This window comes from Mustela nivalis (assembly GCF_964662115.1).
Source record: "Mustela nivalis genome assembly, chromosome: 1".
NCBI lineage: Eukaryota > Metazoa > Chordata > Mammalia > Carnivora > Mustelidae > Mustela > Mustela nivalis.
The window spans coordinates 215005978-215019121 of record NC_139020.1 but is presented as its reverse complement, the minus strand read 5'-3'; the positions used below and the strand labels follow the sequence as shown (position 1 = coordinate 215019121).

Here is a 13144-nt window from a genome sequence, read left to right as displayed (position 1 = left end):
ACGCTGGGATGGCGGTGGCCGGCCCTGGGCGGCCAGGGGCGGGGCTGCGTCTAGTCCGGGTCTTTTGCATGTCATCCCCCACAAGCCTTCGCGGCGCTAAGGCGCGCGTGGGAGATTAAGTTAGTTAACATCTGGGGGTTTTAGTGATCAGAGACAACCAAAGCGAGCGTGATAGTAGGAGAGAGTCGTTTACAGGGAACCCTAGAGGAAAACAATCCACGGCGCGTGTATTTCTGGCAGTGCGACCTAACCGTAAAGTCGCTTTATTTTTGAACTTTAAATAGCTGTGTGCAGGAGCTGAGGAGCGTGCTCGCTTCGGCAGCACATATACTAAAATTGGAACGATACAGAGAAGATTAGCATGGCCCCTGCGCAAGGATGACACGCAAATTCGTGAAGCGTTCCATATTTTTGCGTCGGAGCCCGGCTCCCCGCGAAGGCGCACGACCACGAGCCCCGCGGGGCGCCGGCTGCGGGCGCGAGAGGACAGCGCGGTTTCAGGGCCACTTTCCGTCGCCTCCGGGTCTCCCTTCCCGCAAGCACCCGACCCCAGACCCCCCTGCAGCGGGCACACGCCTCCCGCGCACGCGCGGCCCCTCGGAGACAGCGGCGCGGACGGAACTCGCAGGCCCAGGCGGGTGTGCGCCTCGCGGGTACCGGTCGCCGCCCCGCAGGCTCGCCCCCCGCCCCCTCGCGCCCCTGCGGCGCACAGCCTGGGCGCGCTCCGCGTGCGCCCTCCTGGAGGCGTTGCGGGGGCCTCCCGAGCGCCGCGGAAACACGGCGGGGAGCCTTCCCGGGCGCCTGCTGCGTGCCGGGGGCCCCGCGCCGCGGCGGGAGTGAGGAGGGCGGGCGGCGGGGGCCGGGGAGCCCGGGCTGAGGACGCCCGAGCGGCCGCCCTGGCAAAGCAGTGTGGACCCCAGGCCTGCTGCCAACGGGGAAGGCGGCTCCCGGGGGCCCGGGGCCCGAGCCCGCGCTGGCAGACGGCAGTGGGGCCGCGGCCCCGGGAGCCTGGTTCCCGCGCTCCGTGCGCGCGCGGGGCCCCGACGGGAGCCTCCACCCGCGCGCGGGGCCGGCGCGGTCTCTGCGACCTCCGGGTGGGGGGCGGGGTGCGCAGGGATGCCGGACGCCCCAGCTGCCCCCAGAGAGAACCTTCCAGACCCGCCGTCCGGCTCTGCGATCCCGTCCGGGAGCCGCATGCCCGGAGCCGGCCGCGCGGACGGGGTCCTCCTGTTCCACCCGCGAAGGAGGCTGCGCTCCTCCTCTGCTCCCCCAAGTGCCCTGCGCTGGGCCTGGCACGCGGCTCCCTGAGTGCTCGCTGCCGGAATGGCTGCCTCACGCCCGGGCCGCGTGTCCCGCGCAGAGGGAGGAAAACCGTCCCCGCAAGAGGCTGGCAGGCGTCGTGGGAGCCGGAGAGCAGACGCAGCCTAGCCCGGTTTCCCGGCGCGGCGCGGGCCGCAGTGCGCGTGTACTCCGGTGCCTTGTGCGGAAGCGGGCCCCTGCGGCTGAGGCCCCAGTGCGCTCCCGGAGCGCACTGCCACGTCGCAGGAGCTCCGGGCCACCACGCGTCCACACTGCAAGGCCAGCCGACTGCAGTCGTCCAGCGGCTGGCCTCCTCGGAAAGCCGCTGTCACGAAGAAGGAAAAGTGGCCAGGAAGAGCTCCGAGTGTCCATCCAAAGTGCTAGAGAAGGACGTTTCTGGGGACAATCGGGGAAGTGAGAAAGTGAGCGGGTGTCCCTGGGTGCTGTGGGCACCGCTGCAGGGACGTCTGGGCCATGCTGGTGGCCGGCGGGTGGGGGGTGGGAGGAAGCCGGCCTGGGGCAGATTGAGAGTTCATTGGGGGTTCAGGAAGACTCGCGAGAAGCTGACCCTAGAACAGGAGGGAGGGCGGAGAAGGAGCCAAGAGGATGGGGCCTCTGCAGAGGTCACGGCCAGGGCAGAGGATCTGCGACAGGCCGTGGGCACGGTGCAGAGTTCACCGGCACTGGGCACATCTCCGCTGAGGGGGCCGCTGGGAGCGTGGCCCGTTTTGAGCAGGAAGGCTCGGGACCTGGGCTCACAGGTACCCCCCTCCCTCCTCCCAGATGCTATTGTTACTATTACTGTTTTGCCGTTGTCTGCACTAGGCTTATGTCCTGAGATGACTGTTTGCGGAGAGCAAGGGGAGCCCCCCAGGAGGCACCAAAAGGGGGCCCACATGGGGTCCTGCCCTGACCCCCCCAGGGTCCCACTCAGAGAGCTCAGACACTGAGGGGATGGGGTTGCCCAGGAGGGGGCTGCGGGGAAGGGCTCTTGCCACACCTGTAGTCCCCATGCCCAGCCGCGGACACCCCGGGCCCAGCCCCCAACCTAGTAAGGCTGAGGCTCTGGGGGGTCCTGTCACCCCAGGTCCTCCAGCTGTGGCCTCCTGACCCACAGGCATCACCAAGGCCCCAGCCCAGAGTGCCTGGACAACCGACACCCCCTTCCCCATGAGCCCCGCAGTCTTCCCGGGGCTCAGTCCTGGGGGGATGAGTGAGTCCCGGGGGGACACGGGCAGAGGGCAGCTGCAGAGACCCAGTCTCCTTGCCAGGTTTTCAACGGAGGCCAAAGTTCCTCAGAAAGTTGCGTGTGTTGACTGGACGACCCTTATTTCAGATCGCCCTGTGCTGCTGGGACCGCGGCAGATTAACCCACTTCACGCTGACTGCAAACCCAGGGGCTGTGAGGAGCTTTCCAGACGGGGCGAGGGGGCACAGAAAGGCCAAGTGTATAAAAATCCCACAGCCCCGGGGAGTCCGGGATTTGAAGTGGGGCTCCAAGTGGGGGCGCTGAGGGTTAGGGTTATACAGAATTATGTCATCCCCTAAATCGCAGGTCCTCAGGCCGTTTAGAACATGGGAACGCCCTAAGCTTCCAGCCCCCAGGAGTTTGGGGACGTCTGAGTCTGGATTTCTTGGGTTCTGGGTGGTTGAGCGTCTGGAGCCCAAGTGGGTTTTCTGTCAAAGACCTGAAAGTCCTGGTCAGCCTGGCAGCTGGGCTCTGGATGGGGCAGCAGGAGGCGACTGTGAAAGGGCGTGGCCGAGGCCACAAAACTTTGTCTCTGCGCTCACGTGTTTCCACCTGCCGCAGAGCGAGATTCCTTTCAACCACTTAAAAACGTACAGAAAAACATTGTTAACTCGAGGGCCATCCCCCCAAAACAAGACGAGACCACACCTGGGATCCGGGTACGGCCGCGGGTCCAGAACAGCGCTGGCCAGTGCAAACATGACCCTGAGCGCGTGCGGTGGCCGACTCTGAGCCAAGCGGAGAGAACTGAGAGGGACCTGCTTCCTGCAATTCGCGGGAGACGTTCATGAGGCACCGATCTCTACCTTGTTCTGCTCGGGCTTTTGCAAACCCAGGGGCCCCGCGCAACCCCCGCTGCCCCGCGCACCCGGGTCCCTGCACTCCGGCCTCTGCAAATGCCCTTCTACGGCTCCACTGTGTACAACTTACGCTGAACAGGAAAACACACACATCCCCAAGTTGTTCCAAATGTGTGCAGAGGTTTTGCAAAATCTGAATTTGACTTTAAGCCAGGATTAATTAAAATCTAATGAAGGGAAGCCTGGGCCCCCTCCGGTGTACCGACATTCTTGGAGGGCTCGCTGCGGGGCGGCGAGGCCACAGAGCTGCCGGCCACCCCCCCCACCCCGTCCCGATGGACAGCGCGCGGGGAGCTCTGCCTACCCCCACCCCGGCCTCAGAACACAGGCAGCCACTGCCCTGCGAACATGCTTGCCTGAGTGGGCACAGGCAGGTGTCACAACCAGCCTCTCTGTCCCAGAGTCTCCCAGTGCAGGTGGTGTCCCCAGAGCCACGGAGGCTCCCTGGACAAGCATCAGAGGCTGGGCGTGGCAAGGAGATCCGCGGGCGCGTTGCTGGCAGCCACAGACTGGGGCAGGAGCCCGGGGCCACGCTTGACTGCTGACAGCCACAGGCTGCCATTCACCGTGCCACGGGTCCCGCTGACTCCCAGGCCCCAGCAGACCCCGCAAGGACCCCAGCCGGCCCCCCCCGGCCCTCCCCCGGCCTCCCCCCGGCACCCCCCCCCCCGGCCTCCCCGCTGCTCCGGGATCCCATCGGCCTCACAGCTCCCCACCTAGATCCCAACAAGCCACACTATCCCCACACTCAGAGCCGGACCGGCTCATTGTTGACTCCCCGCTGGGCGCTGTTTCCTCGTTTTACAGACAAGGAAACTGAGACCCAAGGGACTCATCCAAGACCAGCGGCTAGGACTTGAACCCTGAAGAACAGCTCTTCAGATAGATGGAATGGCGAATGAGGGGCAGAGAGGTAGCAGATATCTAGGGAGCGGGGAACTGGGGAGATGTGCTTCCCAGGGAAGGGGCAGGGAGGGGTGAGTTGTTGCTGAGCCCTCCCAGAGCCCGATGAGCTGCTTGTCAAGTGTGTCAAACTCCTACTCATGCTTTAAAACCCCACTTCCCAAAAAATAAAAAGTAAAAAAATAAAACCCCACTTCCCACACCCCTCTTATATGCAGCTTTCCTTGGCGCCTCTGGTGGAGCCACCACGTCCCCTCCAGTGTCCTCCATCCCTCCTCAGACTCGTGTTTGTGTCCGGTACTTGCTCCTGTGGGACAGGGGTGGGAGTCTGTGCCGGGCTCTGTCTTTCCAGGAACCGGAAGGGCCGGCGCTAAGGTCTGCGACCAGCATTTCCTAGCAAGGGACTGACCCGGAAGCGATGTCAGAGAGCAGTGAGTGGTTGTGTCCGTGGATGAATGAATGAATTACTGAACGAGTAAATTCATGTATTCTGTCATTTATTTATTAATTTATTGATTTATCTGTACACGCACACACCACCTGTTGAGCAGCAAGTGTGTGCCTGGCTTGGAAGACTCGACAGCCTCTGCTCTAGCCCCAGGACACCTGGACCTCCAGTCCCTGTTCTACTGCCTCCTTGTTCCCTGTTGTTCCAGGGTGGGAGATTCAAATCCCCTTCTCATCCCACGGCCCCTCCCCTGATCCGTCTGATTGAGCTCTATGTGCTTTCAGCGCCGGCAGTCTTTGTTCTGCCAGGAGCACCGTCCCTTCTGGACTGGCAAACTCCTACTCCTCCGTCAAAGCCCCAGCTCCCGCGGCCCCTGCTTTGAGAAGCCTGCCCCAGGTCCCCTGTCCACCCCCCGGCTATGGGAGCTCCCAGGAAGGGGGTAGAGCGGGAGGCGTCCCCGTGCGGCAGAGAGGGGTCCCCATTCGAGCCCCAGGGGACCAGGGTCCCGCCCAGCGCACCCCCTCCTTTCCCATCGCGGCGCCCAAGGGTGCGGGAAGGGGGCCGGAGCCGCCCCGCGTCTGCCGGCAGGGAGAGGACAGGACTGCCTGGCCCCGTCCCCGCGGCCGCGCCGCTGTGGCCCGGCCGTGCCGCGGGGCCGAGGCGCCCCTCCGGGCCCCGGGGACAGGGCGCGCGTCCGGGGCGGGGGTCGGGGCGGGGGTCGGGGCGGCGCGGGGCCGGGGCGGCCGCGGGAGCCCGGCGCGGCCCGGCCTTATAAGGACATGCGCGCCGGGGCCAATGGGCGGCGGGGGCGGGGCGACCGGCCCCGCGCGTCCCCCCCCCGGCGCCCGGACCCGGCCCGGCCCGCCGCGTCCCGCCGCGCCGCCACCATGAGCTCCACGCAGTTCAACAAGGGGCCCTCGTACGGGCTGTCGGCCGAGGTCAAGAACCGGGTGAGTGCGGGGCGCGCCGTGTCCGCCGGCGAGGCCGTCGCGGCTCGGCGGGGCGCGCGGCCCGGACCCCCCGCGGGCTCCCCTTCGCGTGGCGGGCGCGCGCGTGAGCCCCGGGAGAATGGCCCGACCCCGACCCCGACCCCGACCCCGACCCCGACCCCAGCCCTCTCCGTCCCCACCGCCGTGCGCTCTGCTCGGGGCGTCCGCCGCGGGCTCCCTCATCTGCCGCGGGCGGGGAGTCTGCGGTCCGGCTCCCTCCGACCGCCGGGGCGGGCGGGCTCCGACCCCGTGGCCCAGCCCTGCCCCATCCGAACGGCCTCCCTCCCTCAGCCCCACAGCGCCGGGTTTCCTCGGGGCGGCGAGGACTGGACCCCGAGGGTCTGAGGGGACCCGGGCGGCCCCCTGCGCGTTCCCTGGCCCCACGGGCTTCAGGAGGGGGAGGGAGCGGGCCCCGCATTGTTGGGAGAGGGGGTGGCCCCCCCACAGGAATTTCCCCACCTCGAACACCTGGCGGGGGCAGGGCGCGGAGGGGGAAGTTGGGCTGCGGGGGGGGGGGGGGGGGCGCAGCTGCTCCCTCGTAACTTCTCTTTGTCCGCATCTGACACGGTTAAAGCAGCAGCGAAGGGACCCACCCGGTGTGCCGGCCCCTGAGTGTAACCCTAAAAGGTGTGGAGTTTGCAAGCTGGAAACACGGGTGGGGCCTGGGCCGGACACTTCTGAGAAAAGCTCTTGCTGATCTGGCTCAGAGAGGGGCACACACCTGCCCAGGGTCACGCAGCAGGGTCCGTGCTAGGGAAGGGGGAGCAGGGGGTGCTCCCAGACCCAGGGAGATGTCCCAGGCCGGTCACACTCCAGGCCTTTCCAGCCCCAGGGTAGTTTGTCAGGCCCATCCAGCCTCCTTCCGGGCACCTGGGAATGCGGCCCCAGAGCCAGCAGCCCCCCCCCCCCAGCCTGCCCGGGCACGTGGAAGGTGCGGTCCTGCTGGCCCCATGCAGACGCCCAGCCCACTGGCACCCCAGGGGGTCGCAGACCGCAGGGTCACCGCAGGGCCCCCCTCCAGCCCCTTAGACGGAAGATGGCCAAGGCTTGGGGAACTAAGGCTGGGTGACCCAGCAAGATCCAGAACCTTCTCTAAACACACTCCTCTCCACTTCAGCCCCAACTGCATGGCGTGAACGTGTACGCAGGGCGACGGGTGCAGGTGCTGCCGACTGCCCTGCTGCTCTGCTGGACCTCACAGAGGTTTAAGAGCCCTGTGCGTTTGTAGCCAGGCTCAGAGATGTCATACCCGCCGCCCAGAACCGCACAGCTTGTGAGCGGCAGAGTGAGGACTCGGACTGAGCTCCTGATGGCCGCAGGGCCTGGCGGGCAGCCCTCCCGGTGTCCCCGGGGCTGCAGGAAGTGGAGGCAGCGGGCGCACGCGCGGGCAGCTTCCTCAGACTGAGTGAGATGGGGCGTGCCGAGACCTGCTCTGTCTGGGATGAGGGCAGAAGGCTCCCTGGGACCAGCCCGCGTGCGCAGGTCTGGGGAACGGGACGGCCATGACCCGCTTGCTCTGCTCACCCGGGCTGCACCATCACCGGAAACCTGGGGCGTGAAACCCACATCGCGCCCACTTTACCAGCTACTTAGGAAGAAGTTAAGACCTCTGGAGACCTCTGCCTGGCCCTGTGGGCCTCAGTTTGCCCCTGGCTGGTTGGCGTGAAGGCAGGCTGGTGTCCACCGTGTCCCTGAGCTGTCACTCCATTTCCGGCTGGCTGGGGGGTCTAGGCCTCTGGGAACAGCTGGTCCCGATTTAGCAGGGAGGCAGCCCCTGCATTCCAGGCAGTTTGCGGTGAGGAGGAATGTGCTGAAGGCCGCTGGACACGGGAGTGTGTGTGTGTGTGTGTGTGTGCGTGCGCGTGCCTGTGTGCAGGCGGGGGCTCCAGGCGGGGCTGGCCCGGCTCCTTGGCCCAGGAACCCGCTCTCAGGAGCCACTAGGGACCCGGCCCGGCCCTGGGCAGGTATGCCAGGCGTCCAGACCAGCCGGCCTCCCTTGCACTGGGCTTTTCATTCTTCAGGGCAGGGCTGCTGGGCTGTGGGAACCAGGAGGGGGGGCGGGGAGGGAGGATCAAGTTAGCAGACCAGCCTCCCTGCCTTTGTGTCTGCGGTGCTCTGCCCCATCCCACGCTGCCATGGGGTGTATACGCAGGACCCAGGAGGTGGGGCCTGGTTCAGGAGGTCCTTGTGCAAACAATGGCAAACATAGATGGGGAAACTGAGGCACAGGGAGATAACTGTGTCCATGGTCACGGGAGCTAGGAGCAGAGCTGAGAGGAGGAATTGGGTCTGCAGAGGGTGGCTCTAGGTCCAAGTCCCCTGGTGGGGGCAGAGGGACAGGAAGGGAAAGTGTCCAGGGCAGGATCTGTGTGGGTCCAGAGCAGAAAGCCCCCTGAGCTGGACAGTCTGGAACCGGAGGGGACCAGACCCAGCTTCCTGTCTCTGCACTCCAGGAGCCACGCTGGGGCTGACTGCGTTTTGCCCACACCACACCCTGGCCTGGGTCTCCCTGACTTCTCTGGGCCTCTGGCCCTTTTGCCCTTTGATGCCCTGAGCTGCTGCCACTGGGAACAGAGTGTGTGTATGTGTTTGTGGGCAGTGGGTGTGCACTGATGGGGGACCGGGAGCACTTTTATCCCACCGTCTAGGGACTGCAGAGACAGCAGTGAGCTGGGAAGCAAAATTCAAGGGGTGGCTCCTAAGCAAGGAGGCATTTTGTATAAAGGTAAAAGCTAGAAGTAAAACAAGGTAGGGTGGGGGAGACAGGGGTGTGAGGAGGCCTTCCTAGCCGGGGTAGTCAGGGACGCCCTCTCCAAGGAGGGGAACCTCAAGCTGGATTGGAGAATGGGTTGAAGGGAGAGATCCACCATGTGAACATCTGAGTCCGAAGTGACAGCTTGTGCAAAGGCCCTGTGGCAGTAACTGGTACAGTCAGTTCAAGGGACAGAGACGGGTTTGGTAGTTCCTCAGTATATTAAACATGGAGTTACCCTGTGACCCAGTGATTCCACTCCTAGATACACACCCACAAGGATTGAAAACCTGACTCGTGGAAGTTGATACAGGTGTTACTTGCAATAGCCAAAAGGTAGAAACAACACAAATGTCCATTCATGAATGAACAGATACACACAGCGTGTCCCCCGCACACGGGAGTATCCCTCAGCCACCAGCAGGAGCGAGGCGGCCCCGGGGATGGACCCCGAGCCCACAACGCTCAGGGAGGGAACCAGACACAGGAGGCCACACGGGGTGTGAGTCCCTGCGTGTGACACAGCCAGACCAGGCTCATCTGCAGACGGGAAGGAGGTTAGAGGTGACAGGGGCTGGGGAGAGGGACGAGGGTGATGGCTGATGGGAACAGGGTTTCTTTCGGGTTGATGGAATGTTCTGGAACTAGACCAAGGTGATGGTTGCACAACATCGTGAGTGTATTAAAAACCACTGAGCTGTTCACTCGATAATGGTGAAAATGGTCAACATTATGAGTGTCTCACAACTATCTAAAAATAGCAGAGAAGAGGCGGCCTCTCCAGAGGACAAGGTGCTGCTGGAAGCAGCCCGAGCGGAGCCCCCCCACTCCCACCCCGTGCCCCCCACCGCTGTCTTCTCTGGCCAATGTCTGTGCGCTGGTGGGAGGGGGAGGGCCGCGGCCGGGGAGCTCCCCGGGTCCACAGCGGCCCACCTGGGCTCACCCCCCGCCCTGTGCCCTCTGCTCCTCCAGCTGCTGTCCAAATATGACCCCCAGAAGGAGGCAGAGCTCCGCGGCTGGATCGAGGGGCTCACAGGCCTGTCTATCGGGCCTGACTTCCAGAAGGGTCTGAAAGATGGAGTCATCCTGTGCACGTGAGTGCGGGGGCAGGGAGGGGGCTGGAGGCTGCCTGTCCTGCCGGCACCCTGCACCTCTGGCGGGAAGCCCGCGCCCTCTCCCTGCAATGGGTCTCTGGTCTCGGGTCTTTCCTGTCTTTCGTTTTCTTGGGTTACTGACCACGAGCACCCTTACCTCCCGCCCTCCCCATAGCGGGAGGGCCTCCAGGTTCTGCTGCGGAGTGGGAATTCCCAGCTCCCGCCCGCCCCCCGCTGTGGCACTGACACCTGCCACCATGGTCCTGGGTCCCTGCTTCCTTGCGGGTGAAGCGTACGTTGCAGGAGGGGAAACTGAGGCCTGGGAAGAGGCAGCAAGGCTGCCAGGGAAGGCCTGGGTGTGGCCAAGTGTAGAATGAGTCTCTTACGTCTCTGAGGTTCCCCTGCGCTCACGGAGGTTCCCCGTGTGTCCCCTGCCCCAGACTCATGAATAAGCTGCAACCAGGCTCGGTCCCCAAGATCAACCGCTCCATGCAGAACTGGCACCAGGTGAGGGCCTGGCGGCATCACGAGGACGGGCGCAGGGACCTCCTCCGCCCACCAGGCATGTGGCCAGGTCGCCTCATGGCCTGTCCCCTGCCTTCCCCAGCTGGAAAACCTGTCCACCTTCATCAAGGCCATGGTCAGCTACGGCATGAACCCCGTGGACCTGTTTGAGGCCAACGACCTGTTTGAGAGCGGGAACATGACGCAGGTGCAGGTGTCTCTTCTTGCCCTGGCCGGGAAGGTGAGGCCCAGAGGGAGGCAGGGACCCTCCTGGGGCCCCGCGCTGCGGTCCACGGGGGTTGAGAGACGCCCTGGATTCAGTCCGGCCCGAGGCTCCAGGCACTTGGGGTTCAGGGCCGAACGGGGCAGCCTCCCCGAGACCAGCATCCCGTGCCAGAGCGGCCTGTGTGTGGGAAGCCACGAGCCGCGGCAGACACACACCCATCCCCCGGAGGCCTGAGTGGACACGAGGGTTCGATCTTCACTTTTTTGTAGATGATAGAAAAGTTCTAAACTGTGAGAAGCAGCCTGAAGAAGGGGGCCTTGGACCCAGGTGTGCCGTCTAGTGACTAGGGCGGGCTGGAACAGCATTTCAGGAGGAGGGAATTGCGAGCCAAGAGGCATTTCCTGAGCACCCTGGGGCCGCCGTGTGGGGAGTGGAGCGGGGAGACTGGGGGGGGGCGGGGGGCAGGGGCAGGTGTGGGCGAGCACGTGGGTTTCTGGAGGCTTGGGTAGCAGGAGGTGACGGGAGGAGGCCCAGGGTGGCTGGTGACGACGGCCTCCGGAGCTCCTGTTCTGAGCCGAGCTGTCCCCTGGTGGCAGGGGGGGTTGGAGCCGGATCCCCGCGGTTTCGTGGGTCTGGGCCGGGCTCGAGGGTCCCGGTGGCCCCTCTGTGACCCTCCCAGCACCCCTCCCTTCCAGGCCAAGACAAAGGGGCTCCAGAGCGGCGTGGACATTGGTGTCAAGTACTCAGAGAAGCAGGAGCGCAACTTTGACGATGCCACCATGAAGGCAGGCCAGTGCGTCATCGGGCTCCAGGTGGGCTCCCCCTGCCTCCGGCCCTGCGCCCGCCGCAGTGGGGGGTGGGGGGCTGCCCCTGGGACCCAGGCCCTGTCCAGCCCTGGGCCCCCTCAGGTTCAGGGCAGGATGTAGAGGCCTCACCACTCCTGCCTCCCTCCCTGCAGATGGGCACCAACAAGTGCGCCAGTCAGTCAGGCATGACGGCCTACGGCACAAGAAGGCATCTGTATGACCCCAAGAACCACATCCTGCCCCCCATGGACCACTCGACCATCAGTCTCCAGATGGGCACCAACAAGTGTGCCAGCCAGGTGGGGCTCCCACCGGACCCCCGGCCGCCGCCCCATGGTCTCCTCTTGCCCCATGGACGTGGCTGCCCCCCACGGAGGGTCCCACCTTGGGTCACTCTCCTGCCTCTCCGCCTGTCCCTGCTCTGTCCCTGCTCCCGCTTGTTGCCTGTTCCTGGGGAAGCTGCCGCCAGGCTCTGGGTCCCATTTTCCCTCAGAGGAGCGCCCAGGGGCCCGTCCAACCCTGGTGGCTTGGGCTCCCGGGATGCGCTCTCCTCTTGCATGTTGCCTGCATCCGTACAACGGTCTCGGAACTCCCGGGTACTTGGGGGACCTCGGCCCCAACCTGGGGAGCTTCCTGCCGGCAGGGAGAGCCGGACGCAGATGCCGGGGGGTTTCCAGGGAAGGGGTCGTTCGTTGTGGGGATCAGCTCGGCACAGGGGCAGAAGAGAGAGGGCATCCGGTCAGGGGCAGAGACAGCTGGGGATGGGGGGGGCGCAGGGGGCCAGTGCTGCTGGGCCTCCCTCCCCCACCCTCCTCTAGCCCTGAGCTCTCTCTTCCCGTCCAGGTGGGCATGACGGCTCCGGGGACCCGGCGGCATATCTACGACACCAAGCTGGGGACCGACAAGTGTGACAACTCCTCCGTGTCCCTGCAGATGGGCCACGCGAAGGGTGCCAACCAGAGCGGCCAGGTCTTTGGCTTGGGGCGCCAGATCTGTGACCCCAAGTACTGCCCTCAAGGCCCCGCGGCCGATGGGGTTTCGGCGGCTGCGGGCGACTGCCCGGGCTCAGGGGAGGCCCCGGAGTACGCCCCCTACCACCCCCAGGAGGAGGCTGGTTACTGAGGCACCCGAGCGGGCGTCTCCACACAAAGCTGCGTGTGGTTTTGGGGTTCTTCTGTGCTTGTCTTGTTTTTCTCCTTGTCTGAGCGCTGCCGGCTGAGAGCTTATGGGGAAGGGGTGAGGCAGGGGCAGACCTGCGCGGTGGGAGGGCTCCGGGCACCGCAGATTTCCCAGCAGGCTTTGGGCTTGAGCCTTGGCGGTTTGAGCAAGACACCGGGGCGGGAAGGGACCAGCCCTGAACGGTTTCCGGTTGCCTCTCCTCTTCTTCCCTTTTCTCTTCTGATCAGTTTGTGGTTTCTGTACCCACAGAAGTTTCAGGCAGTTTTAATGAAAGAAATTTTTCCTTTTTTTTGAGGAGCAGTGGTGGGAAGGAAGGCGGCCCCCAGGAGAGAGGGCCAGGCCAGAGTCCAAAATATTTGAGGTCTTGTGGGAACTGGATTTCTTTAGCCCCCTCAGACTCACCTGTGGCTCGTCCCAGGGGCTAGTGGGGAAACTGAGGCCCAGCCAGGACAACAGAGTTCTGGGTAGAAAAGGGAGAACCGCCCCCCACCCCACCCCCACCCTCCCATACTTCTCTGCATTCCTCTACCAAGGGCAGAGGACAAGTTCTCTGCACTAGGGTCCCCACCCGGAGGTCCTACCCAGGGACTGGCCCCCGTCCAGGAGCCCTGGGACCAAGAGATAATGTGAAATGTTGACTGTGGACCAAAGGCAATAAAAACCTCTTTTTAGGAAGAAACTGCTGGTGGAGCTGGGGTCTGCTGGGGAGAGGGTTTTGGCTTGGATCCGGGTCTGGGGCCCTGGGGCCCTGGGGTGGGGCAGCAGGCCAGCCTCTGGCGGGTCCTCTCAGCGGCCCTGGAGGAGCAGAGGCCGGGGGCTGGCAGGGGGGGGAGGG

The 13144-nt window shown here is 64.8% G+C and overlaps 2 protein-coding genes across 2 annotated transcripts; both read left to right on the top strand.

The window, feature by feature from the left end:
• Window positions 1-8: 8 nt before the first annotated feature.
• LOC309864319 (uncharacterized protein) lies at window positions 9-4507 on the top strand (the record flags this gene model as incomplete). Its single annotated transcript, XM_082729701.1, has 3 exons — window positions 9-53; window positions 285-2060; window positions 4216-4507. 3 exons carry the CDS (start codon window positions 9-11, stop codon window positions 4273-4275), a joined length of 1881 nt encoding a protein of 626 aa, XP_082585827.1. The 3' UTR covers window positions 4276-4507.
• A 1052-nt stretch (window positions 4508-5559) lies between these two features.
• CNN2 (calponin 2) lies at window positions 5560-12988 on the top strand. Its single transcript, XM_082737722.1, has 7 exons — window positions 5560-5709; window positions 9473-9594; window positions 10035-10101; window positions 10202-10339; window positions 11020-11136; window positions 11283-11429; window positions 11974-12988. The coding sequence occupies exons 1-7, from the start codon at window positions 5647-5649 to the stop codon at window positions 12250-12252; spliced, it is 933 nt and encodes a 310-aa protein (XP_082593848.1). The 5' UTR covers window positions 5560-5646; the 3' UTR covers window positions 12253-12988.
• Window positions 12989-13144: the final 156 nt, after the last annotated feature.